The 25,015-nt window shown below is 31.9% G+C and overlaps 1 protein-coding gene across 3 annotated transcripts; it reads left to right on the forward strand.

The window, feature by feature from the left end:
* Window positions 1–663: 663 nt before the first annotated feature.
* On the forward strand, window positions 664–24,521 carry LOC117172056 (heterogeneous nuclear ribonucleoprotein U-like protein 2). Of its 3 annotated transcripts, none has more exons than XM_033359796.1 (9): window positions 665–916; window positions 7,357–8,828; window positions 10,286–10,457; window positions 10,605–11,470; window positions 11,562–11,727; window positions 11,817–12,056; window positions 16,806–17,055; window positions 17,144–17,322; window positions 23,734–24,521. In XM_033359796.1, the coding sequence occupies exons 1-9, from the start codon at window positions 772–774 to the stop codon at window positions 23,778–23,780; spliced, it is 3,537 nt and encodes a 1,178-aa protein (XP_033215687.1). In that variant the 5' UTR covers window positions 665–771; the 3' UTR covers window positions 23,781–24,521. The 3 variants fall into 3 exon arrangements, with proteins under 3 accessions (XP_033215686.1, XP_033215687.1, XP_033215688.1); XM_033359797.1 differs by having other exon boundaries at window positions 17,144–17,277; XM_033359795.1 differs by lacking the exon at window positions 23,734–24,521 and having other exon boundaries at window positions 664–916; window positions 17,144–19,361.
* The last annotated feature ends 494 nt before the right edge of the window (window positions 24,522–25,015 follow it).

Below are 25,015 nucleotides of genomic sequence, written 5' to 3' on the forward strand. Positions count from 1 at the left end.
CACATTATTTATTTCGGCGCTAGGATTATTTAGCGCGTGCGTGCGTGTGAAATAGTGTCGGGGGCATTATTATCAACTGACCGGGCGTACATGAGGAAAGAACGACTCTTTCCCTTAAATGCTTTTTGAATGAATGCATGCATGATATTTGGCCACTCTTTTTCATGACATAGTAAAAATATACGAATTAAAATTTAAAAGATCGTTTGTCCTTGATTGAAAAGAAATATGCGTATTTAGATTGCATACATATACTTTTTTGTAGAAAAATAATTTAATTCTTACAAAACTTGTTTCATTCAGGGAAATTCTGTTTAAAATTTAGTCATTTTTATCGTAATTTGAGGTTTGAAACAATTACCTAGCATATTCTCATGTTGACGGAAGTTGTTTTAACATTAAAGTTTGTATAATTAATCAAACTATTTATTCGTTAATTTGTATAATAAAAATTTTAAAAAAGTTCTGGTCAATGCCAGCAGGAATCCAAGAGAATGAAGACCAATGAAATTTAAAAGCTTCGCCACCGATCCAATGAGTACTCTCGTGTGTGACGGCAATTTGCGCGGGATACTCGGCGTCCACCAATCATTAATCGAGAATCGTGTGACGTCATTTCCAAGCGAAATACGTAACGTAACGCGTTGTTTGCAAGTGTGTTGTACTTTGTTGTACCGCCATATTGTGAATGCAGCGCGGGTCAGTGGCGCGTGTGTAGGCATTTTATAAGCATTTTAATCGGGAAAGAGTGCGTGTGTGTCTAAAAATTGTATGAAATCACAAACGATGGATCCAGCAAAGTTAAAAGTGGTTGAATTGCGAGCTGAGCTTTCGAAACGAGGCCTAGAAACTAAGGGGAATAAGGCCGTGCTCATCGAGCGGCTTCGTGAGGCGTTGGACGGGGAAGCTGGCAATGGTGAGTTTTTGTACCGGACGATAAACATCTCCCCAAAGTTTCCGCTGCTATAAAGCCCGTTACTTAAGGCGTCTGCCAAGATTGATTCATTTACCCATTTTCGACGGGTCAAAGCTCGTGCATCTTCTTGAGCTTCGTAGCTTTCCATGTTAACACTGTTTTGAAATGATCTTATACAGGGTGAGCCAAAAAATCTACCTGACCTCCTTCAATTGATAAATCTTTTGATTTTTGAATTTTGATTTTTACATTTGGTCAGTTAAGAGAATCTATCGACCTTTCTAGACATCAACAACTTTTACGATCATTCTCAGTCCCACATTGCATTATTTTATGTAATGAATAATTTGTGTCAAATGAGCCACCACGAGGAATAATAGAGCGTCAATTTTTAGATTCAATTTTTTGTCGGCTTCTAATGTATTATTGTGTATTATTATTGATATTTACAGCGTTTAAACTCTTACTATAGTAGTAAAAGATTGTAAAACGAGTATAACGCCAAGAGCATTTTGCAGTTTTTAATAGTCCAAGACTAATTTTTGGATCTGTTTAGAGAGAGAGTGAGGTATATTATTTAAAAGAAAAGGGAAGGATTTACGAGGTAATTATTTATTGAAGGTAAAATTGGTGATTCACTGCATTATTGATTGTTTCTATCTGATTTTTTTAAAACTTTCTGGAGTTAATTGCAGGTTTTATTTACGTTATTCTTATTTGTTATTTAACCTAAATGACCTAAATAATGTTGATAATAGTATTTAATTATATAGGACGATCTGCTGGTAAGGTACTGACAGACAATTTCTCTTCCCGCCGGTAATTTACCCCTTCGCTGCCATTTTGAATTTGGTTAAAACAGGGCGGGAATTTTTAAATTAAATTACCTTGAATGCATTATAAACCAGTTTCATTTTGTTTCTGCTTGAATGGACACTATTGATGTTCAGTTTTAGATTTGTCGAATTACGAGTGTTTTCCCTTATTGCTATAATAGGCATTCCTTTTGTAAAAGACTCTTTCTTAAAAATGTTACATGATTAAGATTCCGGTCTTGGAATTATAATGGTCACGGAAACCTCGAATTTTGAAAATTAAGTTATAAACCTACCCTCATACTGTAATATTCTTACGTGTAATTCATTTGCATTGTATATTTTTTTTTAAGTTTCTTCTGCCTGAAGATTGTATTTTTAGTAATATTTATATATATATTTTTTATGAAAATTCAAAAATTTTGTTTAAAATTTACCTCTTTCGATTGAAAGTTTAACTGCTATGTTGATAATTCATATCTAGATGTTGAAAATTTCTTCTTCTTTTTAAATTCACTTAGGCATTTGTTTCAAAAATCCATGTATTTTCGTCGTTTTTTCGTAGAAAATCTATCTTCTAGGTAAGTTTAATTATTTTGTTAACAATTGCACTTTTTTCTTATTGAAATATCAACTTTCAAATTTGTTGTGAATTAATCTTGTTGTTTAACATTCGGCTGTCTTCTAATCAATTCGTCCTTTTGACTGCTTTGTTGAAAATTTGACTATTTGGTTAAAAATGCTTCTTTGTAGGTTGCAAATTCGTCAGTTTGGTTAAAAATTCGCTGAAAATCGGCCTGTTTTGTTAAAGTCCTCTCTTTTTAAAACTTTACTATTTTCTTGAAATTTCGCCTTTCGCTTTAAAGTTCAAGCGTTTAGTTGTAAATACGACTATCTCGTTAAAAATCAACTTTATTGTCAGAAATTCATGTCTCTTGATTAAGCATAAACCTTTTTCGTTAAAAAATCATCTGCTTTCGAAAAAGAACCACTTTTTTCAAGATTGAAAGAATTTCTGTACGGTTGTTTGTAGTACTTGAGAAAACGAACATTATCTCCTAATGACCTTTTTTCATCAAATACAGTACCTGAGTTATAGCACTTACATTTAAATCAACAAATTAACATGAAATTTTTTTAAGCTAGATAACGCAATATGTGAATAAAAGTCCAGAAGAAGAAAAATGTTACTTTTTTAATGCCCTTCAAGATTATGATAACAACTTTTTGAATTTTCTTAAAACATCGAAAATTCCAATTTTGGCAGCATAAAAGATAGGAAAATTGAAAAATTCCATTTACGATCGAAGTATGCAAAATGCGACAAATGATATTAAAAAAAAAGAAATGCGCTCAAAAAAGATCTACAAATTCGTTATTATTCACTTTCTGATCTGACGCGTAGTTTTTATTTTATTCGTAAAAAAACATCATCAAAAAAGAAACGACAAAATTATTGAAAAAACAACACAGGTTATGAAAAAAAAAAACGAATAGACCAAAGTTGCTCGGCCAAAAAAGAGCTACAAATTTATTATACATAATTTTTTGATAGCAATGTGCAAATAAGAAGCAAATATTAAAGTAATGATGATAAATAAAATTTGTAGGTAATTTTACAATATGTGAATAAGCAATCTTAGGCTGAGGTACATAAATAAATTTAATATACATTTGATATACAAATGTTGAATAGAATATAGAAAAATAAAGTTTTTGAGCCCTATACCGCCTTTTTGGTGCTAAAAAAAGAAAAATAGCTGAAGACTGCGTTGAAATTGCAATTAAATTATAATACCAAACAATTTAATTGCAATTTCAACGTAGTCTTCAGCGATTTTTCTTGTATCTCCATAGTAAGTTAACATCAACGACTAAGAAGCACATACTAATTAAATAACTGCTATTTTATTCTTTAACGTATGTATTCCCTTTTAGAATAAGCCTTGAAAAGGACTTGAAAATCAGGTTGAAACATGTCGGCACAACACTTTTTTTTAATACCAAAGTAGCGATATAGGCCTCGCAAAACTTTATTTATCACTTACCGCAAAAATACATAATCTAGAGAAGTTCACAGTTGAAAAAAATCGAGTGCAAAGCATGCGATACGAGATGAGAATATATTATTTGAAGCCGAAGGAACTTTAACAAAAGAGAAAAATGGCAGTCATTTTTTTTCTTGCCAAAGTCACAGTTAATATATATTAAATGATATGATAATGCATGATATGATAATTATTAATAATATATTTATCGTCTTTAAACTGTGTATAATTTGGAATTTAATAATTTTAGATGTAAATATAAAGCACTTTCGAATTGAAAGAGTAAAAATGGTACAATTTGAAAAATTGTAATCATGTTTCGTACATCAATCATGTATTTTATTTTAAATGTAATATCTTGAAATTGTCCGATTTTTAGTTGAAAATTTAAACGCATCAATAATTTCAAATTGAATAATATTCAATTGGGAAATTTTAAGAATGAATAATAATTTTAAAAGAAGTGTTAAAAATTAAATGATTTTACAATAAAAAATCTGCCCGCCGCGTAGATTGTCTTCCGTGACATTTTTCCAGAAATGTAATTTTTTATTTTTAAACTTATTTTTTACAAATAAAAGAAAATCTACGCGTTCTATGAAAAAAAATCAATTACAAATTTTTAGCTCTTTTTTTGGATAAGAAACTTTTGTCTTTATTTGTTTCATAGTTTGTGTCGTTTGTCCAAAAATTAAATTTGTTTACGATGAACACCAAAATTACGAGTTTCATCAATAAATATTTAAAAGCAAATTTGTGTCTATTTTTTGAGTGAACAAAATTTGCCTAGTTATTATTTTACGAATAAAACAATAACTGCGCATCCTATAAGAAATGATTAATTACAAATTTGCAGATCTTTTTTGGGTGCATATTTTTTGTAAATTGATCTTTTTTCATATCCTGCATAGTTCGAGGGCAAAATAGAATTTTTTATTTTTCATTATTTTTTGTGCGACAAAAATGTGAATTTTCACATAAAATAAAACAAGTTGTTATGATAATCTCGTAGGGCTTTAAAAAATCAACGTTTTTGCTCTTTTGACTGTATTTCATACTGGGCATTGTTTGGCTTAAAATGTTCATTTTCGTTTGTTGTTTTAGTTTTAAAAAAATGCTATAAACCCAAAGCCAATTTAATATATTAACTTTTTCAAAAGTTATTGTGCTTAAAGGCAGACAGACATACACATTCGTTAAAACGTGTGTTCTCTGATAAGAATCTAAAAATAAAAAATTGAGTTTAAAATTATGAAAAATTCTAATTTAACTATCTGAAATTGATGTATTGTTTTGCAATTGAATTGGTTGAATTTTTTAAAGTATAGTTCGCAATTTATAAATTAGGCATTTTCACTTCAACCAACAGGTGACTTTACTTCGTAGATTTCTGAGGGGAAAGCAAGGGACCAAATGCATGGGATTCATTTCATGTTTGCCCTATTTTGCTAATATCTTAGTAAAATCTAATTTTTCCTATGTAAGTGTATTTGAAAAATAGTTTTTATCTTTTAATTACTATTTAATGAAGTAATAAAATGATAATAATGATTATCAATTACAAAAATATTACAGAAATAAAGTTTTGTCATGTATTTGATCCATTGTTTTCCCCTCAGCTTTTAACAAAGTGAAGTTAGCTGATTGTTGAAGTGAAAATACCTAATTATTTGTTTTTAAATGATTAAAATGTACTTCAAATGATTGAAATGTTAAAGAGTTTGAATCTAAAAAAAGTTTTAATATAACAATTTGTTTACTACATTTTTTCAGTTTTAGATCATCTTCTCATTCTTTTAAGTTTCAACGTTGCGGAGTAGCAATTTTGTCATTTTTAATATTTCCTATTTAAAATTACAATTTATTTTAAAAGTTTTTTTTTTAGAATAGTTCAATTCATTTGTTGATTTAAATAATTTTTGTTTAATTAGCTTAAATTTTAAATTATAATTTTGTTATGTGATAACCCTTTTTCTTGGTTATTAACTTTGTAGACTTTTAATTATGAATAATACAATTTCAATTCCTTTGAATTGTAAGTGATGCAATTTCCCAAATTCGAACTTCAAATATTCAATTCTTTACGTTTTGACATTTTCCTTTCTTGTTTCAAAAATGTTTAAAACTTAAGTTTTAAACATTTTTTTAATAATGGATTCTTAAATTGTTTATATTTTTCATGTGAGGAAATAAAAATTCAGATGTGGACGCGCGCGAGCATTTCCTGCTATTGTATAATAAACCACATTTCTATATTTTCCTTTATGAGACACAAAAATTTCTTTATCTACTTATTACATGATTCAAAGTCAATAGATTTCTTGCAAAAAGGTTTTCTGGTGCTTATCGACTTCCGCAATTGATTTATATGTGAAAAAAGTGGAAAATTTTGGAGGCGAAATTTTAAAAATAATGGCCACCCTGAAAGTTAATCTTTTTTGTTTAAATTTTCGACCATTTGTTTGATAATTCCTGGTTGTGAGATTAGAAATTCGTCCTTTGGGTTGGAAATTAATCTTTTATGGTAGAATAGTCTTCCTTTTTGGTTGAAATAAATAAATAAAAAATGTATTTCTAATTTGAAATTTTTTCTTTTGTTTGTAAAAGATTCTATTTTAAAAATGTAACGAGATTAAAACAATAGTCTTTAAATATTAATGGTCAGGAAAATGAAAAATTGTTCCGGAAAAAGTCGGGGAATTTTGAAAAGGGAATTTTTCGCCCATCCTGTAAATTCCATTTTTCTAATTACATCTAAAATGTACATTTTCATGCATTTGAATGTAAACTGCAATTTATAATTATTCATAGTCATGAAAATCCAATGTTACGAGAGACCCAAAAAACCTTCTCATTTGTGTATTTATTTATTTATTTATTTTTTCGACAAATTAATCTCAAACTGTTTGGTATACAAACTTTCTAAACTAGTTCTTGAATATCCTGAATGAACTGTGCATTATTTCAGGTTGATTGTGTTTGTCAATCACATTAAAAAAATTTGATTGGATTATTTTTACAATGACAACATTTGAATATCATTTTTAACGGACATCCTTTATTTTGTTGTTTATATCATACCACCCTTGTGGGACCGTTAAAAGAATACGTAACGGCTGCAGGAAAAGTGTTCCGTATAGTGACAGAAGGGATTAAACTTGTCAGAAAAAAATGTTGCAAATTATTTGAACGGCCCGTATATTGTTTGTAAGTTATGAATTAAATTAAGTGTAATTTTTTTAATATAACATGAAGAAAATAATGGAAATCAAATCTATTGAATTTAACGAGCCAGTAAGACAGGAACTCACTTTTTCTAAATTGTTTACAAAAAAAGTGTGTCCAGACGTCTGCTTTCATGTTCTTTACAATTTCCTAAAGTTCAAGCGAAAAAATACTTATTATATATTATGAATTAAAGCTCGGAAACGAACTATGAAACGAGATACTAATTTTTCCCGACGATTCAAATTAAAGTGTCTGATTTCATTTCTAAATTTACAAAACATTCACCTACAGAGATACATGTACCTGAGTTAATGTTTACAAAAAAATATTGTTCTAAATTTCTTTTTAGAACCAAATGAGCAAGTGGGCTCGAGTCCAGAGTCAGAAAATGAGCGGGAAAAGTCTCCAGAGCCTCCAAAACCCGCGGAGACGACTACGAGACCATCTCGACGGGGAAGGAATCAAGATCAGTCCCAGGAACAGCCAAGTACACCTGTGGCACGGACTCCATCCAGAGGAGCGACCAGAGCTTCTGCAAGAGCCGTAACACCCGATAAAAAGCCTCCGGTCAAATCACCAGTTGCAGAAAAAGCAAACGAGTTACCGACGGTAGTCGAAAGTACGGAAGAAGAGGCTGCCGCTCAAAAGAGTTCCCCTGAAGAACAAAAGGAGGCTCCGCCATCCACGAAGAAGACCCAAAGAAAGCAGGAAGAGCCTCCAAGCGATGCGCCAGAATCCGCTGTCGAAATCAAAGACACAGTTAAATCTCAAGGGAGTCCTGTGAAGCAAGAGACTCATGTAAGTCCCGCTAAACCTGCACAAGAACCTCCAGCGAGTCCCGTAAAACCTGTGCAAGCAGCTCAACAAAGTCCAGTAAAACCTGCGCAATCGAGCCCTGTAAAACCTACTCAAGCTGCTCAACAAAGTCCTGCAAAACCCGCACCAGCAAGTCAACAGAGTCCTGCTAAACCCGCACCTGCAAGTCAGCAGAGTCCTGCTAAACCTGCGTCTGCGAGTCAACAGAGTCCTGCGAAACCTGCCCCTGGAAGTCAACAGAGTCCTGCAAAACCTGCTCCTGCAAATCAACAAAGTCCGGCGAAACCTGCTCCTACAATTCAACAAAGTCCTGCTAAACCTGCTCCTGCAATTCAACAAAGTCCTGCTAAATCTGCTCCTACAGTTCAACAAAGTCCTGCTAAATCTGCTCCTACAGTTCAACAAAGTCCTGCTAAATCTGCTCCTCCAATACAACAAAGTCCTGCTAAACCTGCTCCTGCAATACAACAAAGTCCTGCTAAACCTACCCCTGGAATTCAACACAGTCCTGCTAAACCGGCCCCTGCAAGCCAACAAAGTCCTGCGAAACCTGTGCCCGCGAGCCAACAAAGTCCTGCTAAACTTGCTCCTGCAAGTCAAAAAAGTCCAGCTACACCGAACCAAGGAACTCAACAGAGTCCTGTTAAACCCGCTCAGGAAGTTAATATTAGTCCTGTGAAACCCCCCGTCGCAAGTCCTGCTAAACCTGTACAAGAATTTCGCGCAACTCCTGTAAAATCACAGGCGAGTCCTCTAAAGTCTTCTCAAGAAATTAATCAAAGTCCCACGAAGCTTCCTCAAGATCAGACAAAAACCCCAGAGAAACCTTTAGAATGTCCAAAAGATGACGATAAAGACGAGGAAGATTTGGGGTATTACGCACATCTTATTACCAGTGAAGAAGACATGAAGGAGGATGATGCGAAGCCTCTTGACGAAGAAGAAATGGATAGTTCAGATAAATACGAGCACGAAGTAGACTTTAAAGAAGATGAAAAACGTCAGGTAGAATTTTTTGTGCCTTTATTATTTTTATTTTGCGGGGATCACAATATATTCCCTTTTCTCCCTTCTCTCTGTACATATATTTGAGAATATAATGCATTCTTGAATTCAATTTTTATTTTTAAAATTACATTTTCTACTCCAGCTACAGCGCACTACCCCAATTGTTTTTTTTTTTTACATTCTGAGTCAAAAGTATTCGATCTCAATGAAACTTCGTAAAAATAATAGTTTATGTCCAGGCTAATGTAAATTCCATATCAAAATATTCATTACAATTTGCTATAAAGTTTCATATGGGGGTACTTTTTTCTAATTGGTAGATGCAAATACCTTATAATTTAACTTTACCTTTTTAAAAAAATGGTTGGTGGCTTCTGGATCACGAGAGATCGTCAGTTCGAGAAATATCTATAATTAAAAAAAAAAAATTGATTCCAATATTCAACATGAATCAACTTCTATTATTTCTAAAATTTTCAAAAATACTTTAGGTACCAAAATGTTTCTCATATAACAGTATAATTTCACAAAGTTTTATTATAATTAAACGACCACTTACATATCCTGATATTTCTGACGTACAGCCCATAGCCACATCTCGAGAATGGTTAATTGTAGTCAAGGTTTTATTTATAATTTAGTAAAATATAGCGAATGAAATGAGTTATGAGCATTACAGCGCTATTTTTTAACTGAAAAAAGTTAATAAAATAATTCGTTACAACTTTCCGGCAGCCAGTAGAAATATATCGTTTCAAAGTCTGAAATACTTTAGAGCCTGTCTGCTTTAAAATCCAAACATACAATTTTAGGGCAACTAGTAAAATCGATCCATATTCACAAAAATATCGACAGCAATGGAAACTTTTTACATAATCCTGTCAACGGTTGTTACGCTTCACATTTTTAAAAATATTGATCGATCTTGTGACTTTTTCTGAAACTTTATTTTTGGATTTCAGATCGGAATCGTTGTAGAGTATTTTGATCTTCATCCTGATTGAATTCACGGAAGCGCGTGATTTTAGAGCTACAATTTTTACGTGCTTTAAATTCTCGGACTCTATGATCGAAAATCATAGAATGAGAGCAAAGGAGCGTGGCCTAATAATGCCTGCAACTTCGAGACCTATGCTTTAAAATCAAGGGTTCCGAGATCCTAGTTCTCGTACCAAAGCGTGATAAAATCAAGAAGCATTGCCATGAATTAATCTCCCGAAATTTCTCTTTGTGTAGCTAATACACAACCTGGCCTTTCGTCACAGACGGTCACCCATCCGAATGCCATCCGTGATAGTATATATAAACGTTTAATCCTGTCCCCTTTTCGCGAAGTTTTGTTGTCTATTTCTTCTGTTTTTGATCTCCTATTGCATTGTGATCCCTGATTTTCATATTTTATACGCACTGTTTATTTGATTTACTTCTTAATACTGTACTTTTGAAATTTTAAGGATGAAGATTTACAGACACAGGGAGATGGTATAAAGGACGTGGAAATGGTAGAAGCCAAGCCAGATCGGAAACGCAAACGATCGCTGAGTCCTGAAGAGGAAGTGATCAAGCCTTCTACAAGACCGGAGGATGAACCGGAATTGGACGAAGCTGCAGTAGCTTTATCTTGGTGTAAGTATCAGAAATATCGCTTGTATAGCTGTCCCTCAGTTCCCCTACTTTATTTAAAACCTTTTCTCCCATTTTCAGACAAGATCGAGAAACAAATAATAAATTAAATAATTAATCTTGAATCAAACTTTCTTCCTTTTATTTCAGACGACTCAGACTTAAACTTGGTGATAAAAAAAGAAGACTTCTTTTCTGCGACACCCATGTACAGCGACGGTTTTGGTTATGTTTGGGCTGGAGCTAGAGCAACTTACGGTTTCAAAACTGGCAAAGTTTTCTACGAAGTAAAAATCTCAGAGAACTGCCCAATCACCTTACAGGACGAAGAGAACCCTTATGTACTTAGAGCCGGTTGGTCCGCAGTTGGCACATCCATGCAACTTGGAGAAGAACCTTTCAGTTACGGTTTCGACGGAACTGGAAAGAAATCCACGAACAATGAATTCTCCGACTATGGTGAAACTTTTAGTAAAGACGACATTGTAGGTTGTTATCTTGACCTGAGCTCAGATAATGTAGAAATATCGTACACAATCAATGGAAATAATTTAGGACCCGCATTTACGATTTCCAAGGAAGAACTTGGAGATCGAGCTTTGTTCCCACATATATTGACCAAGAATTCCACCTTCGTTTGTAATTTCGGACAAGAAGAGCCTTGGCGCTCTTCAACTTTGGAAGGTTACACTTTCGTGGCAAAGGTTGATCTTAATGATCGTGTTCTCGGGCCACAAAGGCCAGTGAAGCGAGACGACTGCGAAATATTGATGCTCTGTGGTCTTCCTGGAGCTGGAAAGACCACTTGGGCCATTAAATATGCAGCAGAACACCCTGAAAAAATGTACAACATTCTAGGCACAAATACTTTGATTGAGAAGATGAAAGTGATGGGTCTTCCACGTAAAACTAACCACCAAGGAAAATGGGAAGTTGTCATTGATAAATGCTCTCGGGCTATGACCAAATTGCTTGATATGGCAGCTAGAAGGAGACGCAATTACATTCTTGATCAGGTTAGTTATTTCCTGATTTATTAATATTCTTTATAATTTTCTTTTATTATTCTATTCTCTACTAAAATTGGTCGTTTCTTTTTTTCTTCAGAATAATGTGTATCCAACTGCACAGAAACGTAAAATGCGTCATTTCACTGGATTCCAAAAGAAAGCAATCGTCATCATAACTTCAGATGAAGAATTCCAGGTTCGCTCAAGCAAACCTGAATACCCAGAGACAAAGTGTCCTGAAAACTCGATTCAAGAAATGAAAGGTATGTTTTGACTATAATTAATTAGATTGATGTTATAAATGGCATTAGCGCAACAGATAAAGAACGAGCAAATTTTATGTGATTTACAGCTAACTTCACTGCCCCTGTGGTTGGAGATTCTTTCACTGCGGTTGAGTACGTCGAACTTCCCGAAGAAGAAGCCAAAAGTTTGATCGAAAAGTACAACAAAGAAGCTAAAGAAGCTGGGTTTGGTCAACAGCAAGAGAAGAAACGTTCTCGTTTCGAGAAGGCTGATCATCACCGAGATGGAAGGAACAGTCGAGATGGTCGAGATAGTCGAGACAGTCGAGATTCCCGGCGTTCTGGTTGTAAGTAGATATTTTTCATCTGTTATCAATTTATATATGTTTTTGAAAAATTCGGTTAAATTATTCAAGTAATGTTCGTTTGTAGTAAACAACTTTTTGTAATTATACAGTAGGTTGGTCCTTATTTACTCTTGGTGGATTTTTTCGAATTTCTTTGGGGCTCTCCCCCACCCCCCTTATTTTGTTTGAATGACAAAAAAATTATCGCCACCAAAAGTGAGCAAAGTCAGTTAATATTAACATGTGGCCCGAAGCACTCAAAGTTTCTCTTGCGATTAGCATGGAGAAAAGTACCGTAAAATTTAAAATGCAGTTAATTTTTGTATATTTTATCGGAATCCTTTGGCTCTGTACAATTATGATCTTTAGACTGTTGAAAAAATATACCTACACGATTTTTTTGGTCAAAATTTACAAAATGGCGTACTCATAAATTTGAACAAAAATTAGAATTAATAACAAAATCGTGACATTTCATACTCAATATTTTGAAACATTTAAGATGACCGCCCAATTTTATTTAAATCACTACTCTTTGTTTCTCGATGACATCTTTTCAGGTGTCAATTAAAATACATTATTTTTTTTTAAATCCGTAATGTATGTAAGTCATAATTTAGAAAAATTTTAAATGGCTCCTTATGAAATACTCAAAACCTCGTATTTTCTTTGCTTTTCGTCCAAAGATCTTCAAATTTGGAAGAAAAATCAATTGTATTGTTACAAAGTGTATGGTTGGAAGTAGATCTCGAAATTTTCACCAAAGTAAAAGTAGCGCCTCATTACTATTTTCAAAAGTTACATAATTTTTAAAAATTTAAAAAAAATATGAAATACATTTTCGGAAAGGATTTAGTGATTCTAAAAACTATGTGCTTGAAAAGTTCGTAAATGAGTAGTATACTGGGAACTTTTTTTCTTGATTGAAATTTGAAAACTTCAACGAATAGTCAGAAATTTTGATTTTTTGTTATTTTATTAGCCAACCTTTGAAACTCAAAAAAAAAAAATGGTAAGTTTCGAGAATTGCTAAATCCTATCTGAATAATTTTTTTTTAATTTGTAAAAATTGCTTAACTTTTGAAAGTAGTAATGAGGCTCCCGTTTACTTAATGAAAATTTTGAGATCTACTTCTAACCATACATTTTGTAAGAATACAATTGCTTTTCTTCCAAACTTGAAGATCTTTGGATGAAAAGCATAGAAAATATGAGTCCAAAATATGAATCCAAAATCGAAAAATAAGAACCACCCTACTGTGCGGACATTGAAGTTTTATTTTTCTTGTGGAGAATTCATAAATTCAGTATACTTTTTTGCTCATGTATAAAAGCCCTCCAAAAGCCTTAATTGTCCAGTCAGTTGGAAGAAAATTTCACTCAAATAAAAAATCCGGAGAAGTAGCATTTTTCACAGATCGAGAACGGTTGATTCTAAGTCGAATATGGTTATATTAAAAAATGTTCACAATTACATAGTGCGCGAAAAAGGTTTGAACTGTTTTCGACGTATTATCAACGGCTACGCTATAAAATTTGATTAATTGTACAATTGTGCGATTTCTGAAGAAATGGGGTAAAAGCTGAAAATATCCTGAAATGAATTTCAGAAATAAATCAGGCGAGTTTTACTGGAGCAAATGAATTTTACTGTTAAAAAAAAAACCATATCATTCGCATTAAAAATTATCAGTATAAAATGAGCTCAATGGGAGCGGGGGCGAGAACGGACGTAAGTCGCTCTATTATATTGAATCCTTCGACAATTGAGACTCCGGATTCAAGAACCACACATAAAATTTTACCGAGCGAAAAGGAAGTCCTCTGGAGGCTAATTTTCAATAAAAAATTTTTAAAGAACATACGCGTACGTGAAATTGTATTGCGTATCTTTTTCCCTCTAGACAAAAAGTTATAGCTTTTTTAGTTTTCGAAATAAAGCCAAAAAAACTGACTTTTTGAAAAAGTCGATTTTAATCCGGTTTTCACTTCAACTCGTGCTCAGTGCTTCAGTTTTTGAAATTTTTTAATGAAAATTTCAGGGAATGTACTTTAGGATGTCCTTCGATTGGCAATGTAATGGGAATTCAAAACCGTTGCATTCAAAAATTGTTATTAATTTTTTTCTGATGCTCGGCGCGAATCGAACATTTGTAACTTCCAGCGTTTCGTTTAGCGAGGGAATTTTGAACAGGCTAATAACTCTCGCTGCAAAAATGCGGAGAAAGATGTAATGAAATTTTCTGGAAAGTTTCAGATCAAAATATTTGATAGTTTAGGAGTAGTTATGATTTTAGTGAACGTCAGCGCTGGAGTCTTTGAGCGTACTATGTACTCTGAGACTTTCCACTGTGTCACGTTCTCTCGCGAGAATAAGTTAACAAAATATTCATGAATTTTATTTAATTTTCAATGTATTTTTCCGTTTTCTTTAGATTTAAAAGTAGGATTCTCTAATGTACACCTAATGTTTACACCTGTCTTCGGCTTAACCCGTAAGCGACCTTAAACATGCATTTTAAAAACAAAACTATGCACACTTGTCCTGCAGTTTGGCTAAATCTGTTTCAAAAATAAAACAGATCAGTTAGTCTTTAGCTGATCACTGGATGTTACACATCAGAGTGTTTTTAAGATTAACTGGGAAAATTCATACATCTCTTAAAATATAGGGAACATTGAATTTGATTCCTAAGTTAATATATGTATAAATATTGAAAGTGATTAATTAAATAAGTAAATATCATCGAGTTTGCCAGAAACTCCAACTGGAGGAAGAAAAAGATCCAAAAATGAAAAAAAGTGGGCTAGGAATATTAGCAAAGCAAAAAAAAACAAGGTATTTAGACATACTTCATTTTAATAGATAAAAATTGCAATTGCCTTTGCAATTGCAACTATAGCCACTCTAGATTTGCAAATCTAGCAACTCAAAGTGCATGTTCAAGGTCGATTACGGGTTAAGCCGAATATAGTTGTAAACATTAGATGTACATAAGAGAATCCTACATTTAAATCTAAAGAAAACGGAAAAATACATTAAAAATTAAATCAAATTCATGAATATTTTGTTAACTTATTTTCGTTTAACTGTTATTCATTAAAAAATTGCATAATATATTTTAAGCAACAACTCACTAGCGAAAGAACGTGACATTCCAAAAGAGAACTTTCCAAAAAACTTCATTACACCTTTCTCCGCATTTTTGCGGCGAGAGGTATTAGCCTGTTCAAAATTCCCTCGCTAAACGAAACGCTGCAAGTTACAAATGTTCGATTCGCGCCGAGCATCAGAAAAAAATAAATAACAATTTTTGAGAACAACGGTTTTGAATTCCCATTACATTGTCAATCGAAGGACATCCTGAAGCACATTCCCTGAAATTTTCGTTAAAAAATTTAAAAAACTGAAGCACTGAGCACGAGTTGAAGTGAAAAACGGATTAAAATCGACTTTTTCAAAAAAGTCAAGTTTTTTGGCTTTATTTCGAAAACTAAAAAAATTACAACTTTTTGTCTAGGGGAAAAAGATGCGCGATGAACTTTCACTTCCGGATATGTCCTTTAAAAATTTTAAATAAAAAATTTGTTTTTAAGCCTCCAGGGATCTTGCTTTTCGCTCGGTAAAATTTTACGTGTGGTTATTAAATCCGGAGTCTCAAATTTTTGCTTACTTTTCCCAACAATATAACAGACAGAGGTCTGTTTAAAAAAGTCTGAATATTATTATTCTGAATTAAAAATTGGGAAATATATTGTACTAAAAGTCACGTACGAAAACACATTTAACTTTATATAAAGTTAAACTTGCATAATTCGAAGTGGCACGGAGCGTAGAAAAAATTCGAATTATCGAAAAATTCAGTTTTTAGGCGATAAAGTTATAAATAAAAAATAAATAATGATATCATAAATATACGATAATAATATATAATATAATAATAGAAATAAAGTCATTATTTTTGGAATTAATCACACAGGCAATGAATGTTGAGCATAAGTTTTTTTTATTAAGTTATTTCTCAATTGTTTAACCAATTTATATATTCTTCAGTTTTTTTTCCATCCAATAATGGAAAAGTTCATATTTTCTAGAATTAATAACACACTTAAAGAATGTTTGGAGAAATAAATTTTTGTTGAGAACATTATTAAATTATTTAATAAACAATTATTAATCATTCACTTCTGCCTTTTCATGGGAAAGATGGAGAAAGTCATTATTTGAAGAAATTAATCATTGTTTGAATAGTTGACGTATAACTTGTTTGTGACAAGCGACATAATGTACAGATTGAACAAAATTTTGAATTTTCTCCCTCTTTCCCATAAAGTCAGAAGTGAATGTTTATTACCTGTTTAAACATTTAATAATGTCTTAAACAAAAAATATTACCTCTATCATTCATTAAATGTGGAATTAGTTCAAGAAAATACTACATTTTTATGATTTGTTGAGAAAAATGTAAACAAATTTAAATTGTTTTAACAATTGTAAAATGTCAACAAAAAATATTACTCCTAAACTTCATGTAGTGTGCCATTATTTCCATGAAATACGAACTTTTCATAATTTGTATTGAAAACAAAACTTAAAGTAAACATAAATTTTTTAAACACCTGAAAAATGCATTAAACGAAGAATATTATTCTCAACATGCAGCTAATGTGTCTCTTGTCACTTTTCTCGAAAAATATTAACTTACCGATTTACAGGGTAAGTTAAAAACTAAAAATTTCTTTATCTAGATCAAGATAGAAATCGCAATCCTGCCTGGAGAGGTGGTGGTGGCAGCGGAAGTTCTGGTGGCGGATGGCGAGACAGAAATCAACGTGGTGGAGGTCACAGATACAGTGGTTCTCCCAGCACATGGCGGGGAAGAGGAGGTCCTAGTGGAACAGCAGCACATCGTGGAGGATCTGACAGAAGAGGAAGTGATAGGCGATCTTCGAACGACCGAAACCGGCCTTCACGTCCAGGAGGCTGGGGTCAAACTGGGTGCGTGTTCACCCAAATTTCGAACTCTGAGAGAGCAATAAATCGGCTCTTATTTCTGATAACTAATAATTCCGCTTTGGCCTTACAGTTACCAAGGTTCACAAGCAGCCGGCAGTTGGGGAGGTCAAGGAAGTTGGTCTGGAGCACAAGCTGGCTGGAATCAAGGTGGCTGGGGTGGCGGTCAACAACAATGGGGAGGCAACTGGAAAGGCTATGGACAAGGTAGCTACGGTCAATCTGGATACAATCAGCAAAATTACGGCAATGGTAATTGGAACAGTTGGAATCCACAGTATTACAATCAGTCTCGGGGCCAAAATCAGCAAAGTCAACAGACGACATCTGCGGCTGGTAGCCAGGCTGTAAGCAAAAAATAAATCACCACAGTAAATGGGCCTAGAGTGGAAAAGAAAGTATAGATGCCTCTAATATTTCTTGTGATAGTATTTACGTGCCAGCAGTCAAGATTTATTTTAAAGAAAAGCCTCTTTATAGTTTTATCGGGTTTTGAGATCGGTCGATACTTTATTTCATTAAAATTAACTTTATTTTATTTTAATTCAAAAAGTTAACCCACTTTTATTGCATTGCTCGTCATCATCAGATTAAATGTCGCGATTATTTCATTCAGTTTAATTTTCTTTTTCTATAACTCAATGCTAAATGTATTTCTTTATTGTAAAATATTCGTTTAATCAATGCCTAACAAAACGTTAATAGTTTCTATATTGTAATATTGTTGAGCAGCTTCTTATGTGTAGAGGAAGCGAGACTTGTATAAAAGAAATTTGTGTTTTCTCTTCGTTTGTGTAAATTATTATGAAATGCTTCCAGTGATTTTTATGCGACTGATTCCGTTAATTAGAAGGCAGCTCCTAAATTGCCGATCAGAATCATGCGTTTATCTCTGTTTTGATTGTTGATTAACTTCTAAAGAGTGGAGAACTTGCAAAATTCGGTATAGAATGAACCTAGGATGAAGACAATTGGTCTATTTTTGAAGTAGATATTGCAAAAGTGTGTAAATTAAAATTTTTTCTTAAACGTTAGGTAATATCCGAAATTACATTTTTAATTGTTGTGTGGCTTATTTTAAAGCTTTGATGTAAAACATATGTAACATAATCACGAAACTTCTATAAAAGTCCCTAAAAATATATTTATTTCATTTTTATTCTGATTTTCCTACAGATAAGTTCGTTTTTTTCTCAAAATTTTCCAAGTTTGTTGTTACCAATGTAAGTACTTGCAACTGTGATAGGAACAATGTTTAGGCTTATGTTCGTGATCTATTTCGAACCTTTGGAAACATAGCTTTAAAATGAGTCTGAGAACATAAAAAATGTTGATTATTTCGAATATTACCTAAAATTTACACTATTTTTTAAATATCTACTTTAAAAAAAAAAGCAAATTGGCTTCATACCGGGCTCATTTTATACAGAATTTTTAGAGCATTTAACTCTTTAAAGAGACAAAAATTTAGCTTTGATATAATTAAAATTAAGAGAACTTAATTGATTATCCAAAAATAGGTGGACGCAGATTTTGTACTGGCAGTGTACTATGTTAAAGAAGTGTCACAATATTGGAGGTTCCCTGTATTTTCTTCGAAGATAAGCTCTGTTCTCCATTGATGGATTTATTATTGCTACAGTCGCTACCAGGAGAAATTGATCATTTATATGTATGAAATAAGTTTCAAGGAAAGCGAGTAAAATTAAGATACTCGTTTTGTTTTCAGCAGAAGGAAATTATTAAGTGAAGCCATTTTTTCAATTTCTACCTTTGAATTTTCTTTGCGTAAACTATTGAGCATTCTTTCGATATTGAAATTTGCATTTATTAAAAATGTTTATGCATGTATTTTAAGAATGATGAAGAATGCAGCAATAACCAAATTAGAAATCAAAATGCATTTTCTCTTGCCAAAAAGGTCGCACAAATATATTTTCTGTGCAGCACACTTTATCTAATTGAATAATTTTGAGGTATAGACAATATTTAGAAAAATCCTTATGAAAGTACTTTTGTCTGTATGTAAGCGTTTGGAAGCAAAACATATTTAAAAGTGCGATGTGTGTTTAAAGAACGTACGACTTTTTCTCTACTTTTTAATTACATTTTAGAGGAGGGTTATAAGTAATAACGTCTAATGCGGAAATAGTGAGAACTTTTTTCATATTTACAGCTTTAGTTAAAAAGCGGCATGTTTTTGCACGGCTGCAGTCGGGCTGTGACAAAATAAGTGTATTTTAAAAGGATAACTTTTGTAATGAACTCATTAATAAATATAAATTTTTTAATTCTGTAGCGCTTGAAACAAACTTTTTCTGGTAATTCATGTAGAAAGAAAAAACATTTAAGTTGTTAGTTTATCTCTTTTAACTTCTATTTACGGATTTAAACTAGTTTGCATAGTCTGATTTTATTATTGTCATGTCAGTGCTTTAAGTTTTAAGTTCGAGTTTTTCTTCACCTTGAGATTCTTGAGGTAAGTTAGGTCAGTTTTTATCACTTAGTTCTGTCTGTAGTTCACGTGTGTTACAACTGAAGTTAGAGAAGCATATGGGTCATTCCATGTTAGATTTACAACTAATATTTTTGTTAGAAAAATTGTTCCCTTATTGAAAGGAAGAAAATTACTCTTACTTTTTATTTCACTCTGATGTGAAGAATTGATGAAATATAGATTTTTTTGGACCCAAAAAATCGGTTCTTTTCCAAATGTTTCGCAAATTGTCCAATTTTTTAACTAAAAAATTGCACCATGCAAAAATAGTGCAATATGCCCAATTTTGATAATTAAAAATTCAGTTTTTTAACAATTTTTTAAACAATTAATATTATTTCAAAATGAGCATCTCTAAATCAAATGCTTTTTTTGTTGTAATTTTTCATTGTAGTATCTGAAATATGGTCTGAAAATTTTTAAGTGCACGGTTTGATATTTTGTGAAATCAAAATAATTACATGTGACTACGCGCACGATTCGCGCGCGTTTCCTGACTTAAATCATAACTACGGAAAAATCACGTGAAGGGTTACTAGGCTGAATTTAAATTTTCCAATCATGCACGAATCCGTGCTTCGACCGCGCCACCCGCGCGCGGTCACGTATAATTATTTCTATTTAACAAAATATTCAACCTCCGCTTTAACATTTTAAGACAGTATTCTAGATACTACAATGAAAGATTACAAAAAAAAAAATCATTTCATTTGGGAATGCCTATTTTGAAATAATATTAATTGTTCCAAACAATTATTAAAACACTGAAGTTTAAATCATCAAACATGGACTTTAAAGTGAACCATATTGCACTATTTTTTTATGGTGTAATTTTTTTAGTTAAAAAATTTGACAATTTACGAAACATTTAAAAAAGAGCCGATTCTTTTAGGTCGACAGATTAAAAAATCAATATTTCAGAAATTCTTCATATCAGAGTGAAATAAAAAAATATGTGTCATTTTTTTTTCTTTTCAAGAATAAGAGAACAAAATGTTATAACAACAAAAAATGTAGTTGTAAATCTGACATGGAATGACCCATATAATGAAAATTTAAGGATGTAAAATATTTAATAGATGAATTTTAGTAGATTCGAAAAAATATTCTTAGTGAACTACTAAAAATTGACCTAACAAATTTTCTAGATTTTGTAGTTCGATCGAGGGGTTAACTACTCGAACTTTGAGTGTGCCGGGGCCATTCAACTATTACGTAACATAATTTTGGGGGATTTTAGGCCGCCTTTTCCGCATATAATGCTGAGAAGCTCCCCCTCTGTATATTGCGTAACGTTTAAATTTAAAAAAAAATGATTTTCATTTGAAATATGCATCGACTTAAGAACCTAACAAAATTTTGAACTCAAAAATGTGCAAAATGCATTAAAAACAAATTTATTGTAGATAAAATGGGTCTAAAGATCATGAGGGGATGTGTTACGTAACATCAGTTTTGAATAACTCCTCTTAGATGTAATATACTCCCCCCCCCCCCCCCCCCCCCCCCCCAGTGCTTTGCGTAATACTTGGACGGTCCAGGCCAGATTTCAGAAAGATATCAAAGGTTTCAATAATTTTCGAAGTTTTCAGAGATTTCACAAACGCTTTATAATTCGAAAAATTTAAACATTGTGTTGAAATGTTGGGAAATGATTCAAAATATATGAAGCCACGTCTATCTGGCCAATTTGAGTTTTTATTTTGTTTCAATAGTGCAGTTTTACTAATTTTTTATTTAGAATGTGACTGAACAAGGCTTTAGAGCCGTAGCTAAAATATAATTAATAAAACTGCATTTAAACAAAATAAAAAGTCAAATTGGCTCTTATATATTTTGAACAATTTTCGAAAACGTCACACAATATTAACATTTTTCGAATTACTATAAAGCCGTAACGGTTTTGAAATATTATATTCAAACGAAAATTTGATATCTATGCAATTAGAAGTGTAATAATTATAAATAAGGTTTTAGTACTTTATACACACATACAGTATCACGATTATAAAGTGGGAAGCCTTTTGTCTCGATCTTGTAATTCTAAACTTGTTCCTTTTTCCATGTTAGAGTTTCCAGTCCTCGTACTTAATATCTGTTTCCATATTAATTTCCTCTTTTATAGTAAAAAAAAAAACAAAAAACAATGAATGTATAAGATGCCATTTTAATTTAAATATATTGTTTTTTGGAAAAGCGTATAGAAACACAAATTTAAAAATATTTAAAGCTTGAAATATACAAAGCATTAGAAATTCGCTTTGATTAGAATTCATATTATCCATTGGAATATCAAATTTTTTATAGATGATTGCGAGCAAAAGAAAATGTATTGGAAGTTTTTTAATTAAACTCAAATTGTTAATCTGATGCCCAAAAGTATAATCTACTAAGTGCCATTTGCCAAACTCAAAGAAACTGTAATAATATTATCTGCAGATAAAATAAAGATGGTTTTTAAAATTTGTTAATCAAACCACCAGTTTTCAAAATCATCTTCCACTCATTCAATTTTGTCAATGGAATCAATATTCTAAAATTTAGTAGAAAAAATATAAAAAATGGCTTCAGATACACTAATAAAAATGATAACATCGTCACATTGAAGCCTTTTTTTAAACAGGAGCCCAACTAGGGTTTTGGTCAAAATTAAACTAAGTACTATCTAATTAATCTTAAAATCCATTACCACAAAGCATGACGATTGTCGAAAGGGGATCTAAGTATGAATCATTTTGAAACTTTCCCCTGACCAAAAAGGTGAAAATAAGAACATCCTTCTATAAAGAAAATATCAGCTAAATCATGACCTGTATCTCATTGTGGAAAACGGATCAAGGTATAAAAGTAAACCAAAAATTTGGTAAATGCCACTCGGAATAGGGGTTTAAAATAAAGAAAACAAATGCATAGAGAATGTACATATTGAATCTTGTAAAAGCAATCTTGACTTTCTAATTGTTATAAATTTTTATTATTCAACTTTAATTATTGGCAAAAGCTGGCGAGTTAATGGTAAACAATTGAAAGGCAATCAAATGTAATTAATAATTCAAATTTACGTTATTTCACTTTTTTAATTTTTAGAAATCGAGATCTTACTAGTTAGGCCCTTTTTTGATGAAAGACTTCAATTGTCAATAGTGCAATTTAATCAAACTTTCAGTAAAAAAGAAACATCTGCATTTGTAACTGAACTTCTTTTTTATCTGAACTTTCTGCTGAGAAAGAAACACGATGGTAGCGGTTTTTCTAAAATGAAGAAAAGAAAAAACTAAAAAAAACTACCTTTAAAAATGTATTCAATTTTTTTTAAAACTTTACTTTGATAATGAATAATGTTGCGATATTCTTCATAGTTTTAAGCAACATTACTTGTTTAGGGGGAAAAAATCTCCCGGCCCCAAAAATGGTGTAGCCCGCATGAAGCTCATATAAAGAAGCCTTTATGGTATAAGTAGAAACATTTTAAAAAAATATTTGGAAGAATAAAAAGTGAGGGCTTTTCAAGAAAATCTTTTTTATTATTTTCTTTAAATTTAGAAAGCATAAAAAAAATATATTTTCTGGAAAAGCTCACCTTTTTTATTCTTCCAAATATTTTTTCAAGTTTCTACTAATACCAAGTGGACTTACCATTTTTGAGGCGTGCTTTTTTAGACGTGATAACTATTACCTTATCATTTTTTTCGTATCTATCATTGTTTCCAAGAAAAAGTAAAAAAAAATCGATTGTAAAAAAAAAGAATTCTTCTGGCTACAAAAATTATATAACAAGTATCAAACTTACAAGATATCTTCATTATCAAAGTACAAGTTTAACAAAAAATTGGCGAAATATTTAAAGGCGGATTTTTGAGAAAATCTATTTTAATTTTTTTGTTTAGAAAAACCGCTGCCATTTTGTTAATTTTAAACCTGTTTACAAAATACACATAGCTTTAAACAATACTTTTTTTTAATCGAAAAAATACGTATCGCCTAATTTCCTCTAAAAAAAACCAACATATTTCGTCTCCAAAAGATTCTGCGGTTTCCAGTATAAGATCCTGCCTTATTTGAAACGACTTCGGTCAATAGATTTCTAATGAAAAGTTCCGTATTCTTTCATGTGTGAATGAACTATTATTATAAAAATTAATTACAATTTGATTTGGATTTTTCAGGCAAGCCCAGTGGCGATCACAACAGCACCTACCACAAACGATATTGATGCGGCGTATAATTACTCCAATGCAGGGCAAGGGTACTCGCAAACATACAGTTTTCCTACTAAAACCTCTCAAGACCAGCAACGAAAGTAGGAAGAATGATAATTCCAATGTAACATTTACATTATCAAAAGCACTGAAACATGCACGGTTGGTTAACGCTTCAGTGATGATCAGTGAAAAAAAGCTATCGCGTACACACGACATTCATACTTATTGTACGTTTCGATAGTTTTAACAGGCAAATGGTTCAATGGAAAAACAATCTAGGTTAGGAAGATAAAATAATTGACGGTTTTTGAAGTATCCTAAATAGTATTACGTCAAATAATATTTAAAAAATCCAAAATTGTGCAATCAACTTTCGATTGACTTTTACGTGAATTTTGAACATTTGTTTTTATTGACAGACTTCAGACATGATTGCAATCTGATTGTTTTTCTGTTCGCGGTAACGTCGTTTCCATGTCAAGGAATTCCTTTTGCGCGGATCGCGGGACTTCATTTCGTGAATAATTATAGCCCATTAACGTGTACAGTAATACTATAATCTAAAAAATCTACTCTGTACAGCTTTGCATTGATAATGCACTCTATAATGTAAAGCAGAGTAGACCTCTATTGTAGAAGGAAATTATTTTATGATAAGATTTAAGATTTCGGTTTGTTTAAAATAGATCATTTAGCATAAGTGCTTTAAAGTAATGCTGTATTTAAAATAAACAAACTTTAGGTTTTCAGAAGTTGTTTGTGGTACAATTATACTAAGATACGCACGTTATATCGTAAGAACCTCCTCAGTGTCAGAAATATTTGACTCTTGGTCAACAGCTAAAAGATAAAATTTGCCGACTTCGTGAATCGTATGTAAATATGTAAATTTATAAGAACTTTTCTAGTCCGGCAATATGAAACATTTTTCTTTCATTCATTTTTTAACATTTTTAAAAATGTGCAACCAATTTCTTTACTCACGTAGGTAAAATCAATTCTAAGTGAAGAAATTGGTTTGGAAAGATTTTTTTCTACAAGTTTCTTCTTTTTTAAATATAATTTCTCGTAGCATCAGTTGATTTTCTCTTATTAAATATCTAGTGCGTAGTCAAGTGTTTTATGTAAAAATTGAAAGTACAGCCATCTCAGGAATGAAATTGAGGTGGAGGATTTACAAAGACAGTAATTTACATAACACGTTTATTGGGAACAAAAATGCATACGTTAAACAGTTGCTACAAAT

The sequence above is a fragment of the Belonocnema kinseyi genome, chromosome 4, assembly GCF_010883055.1.
Source record: "Belonocnema kinseyi isolate 2016_QV_RU_SX_M_011 chromosome 4, B_treatae_v1, whole genome shotgun sequence".
In the NCBI taxonomy this organism is placed as follows: Eukaryota; Metazoa; Arthropoda; class Insecta; order Hymenoptera; family Cynipidae; genus Belonocnema; species Belonocnema kinseyi.

Coding starts and splice junctions, on each gene's coding strand:
- LOC117172056 (XM_033359795.1), top strand. CDS start 772: ATGAAATCACAAACGATGGATCCAGCAAAGTTAAAAGTGGTTGAATTG. Junction 8,829..10,285: donor AAGAAGATGAAAAACGTCAG/GTAGAATTTTTT, acceptor TGAAATTTTAAG/GATGAAGATTTACAGACACA. Junction 10,458..10,604: donor TGCAGTAGCTTTATCTTGGT/GTAAGTATCAGA, acceptor CTTTTATTTCAG/ACGACTCAGACTTAAACTTG.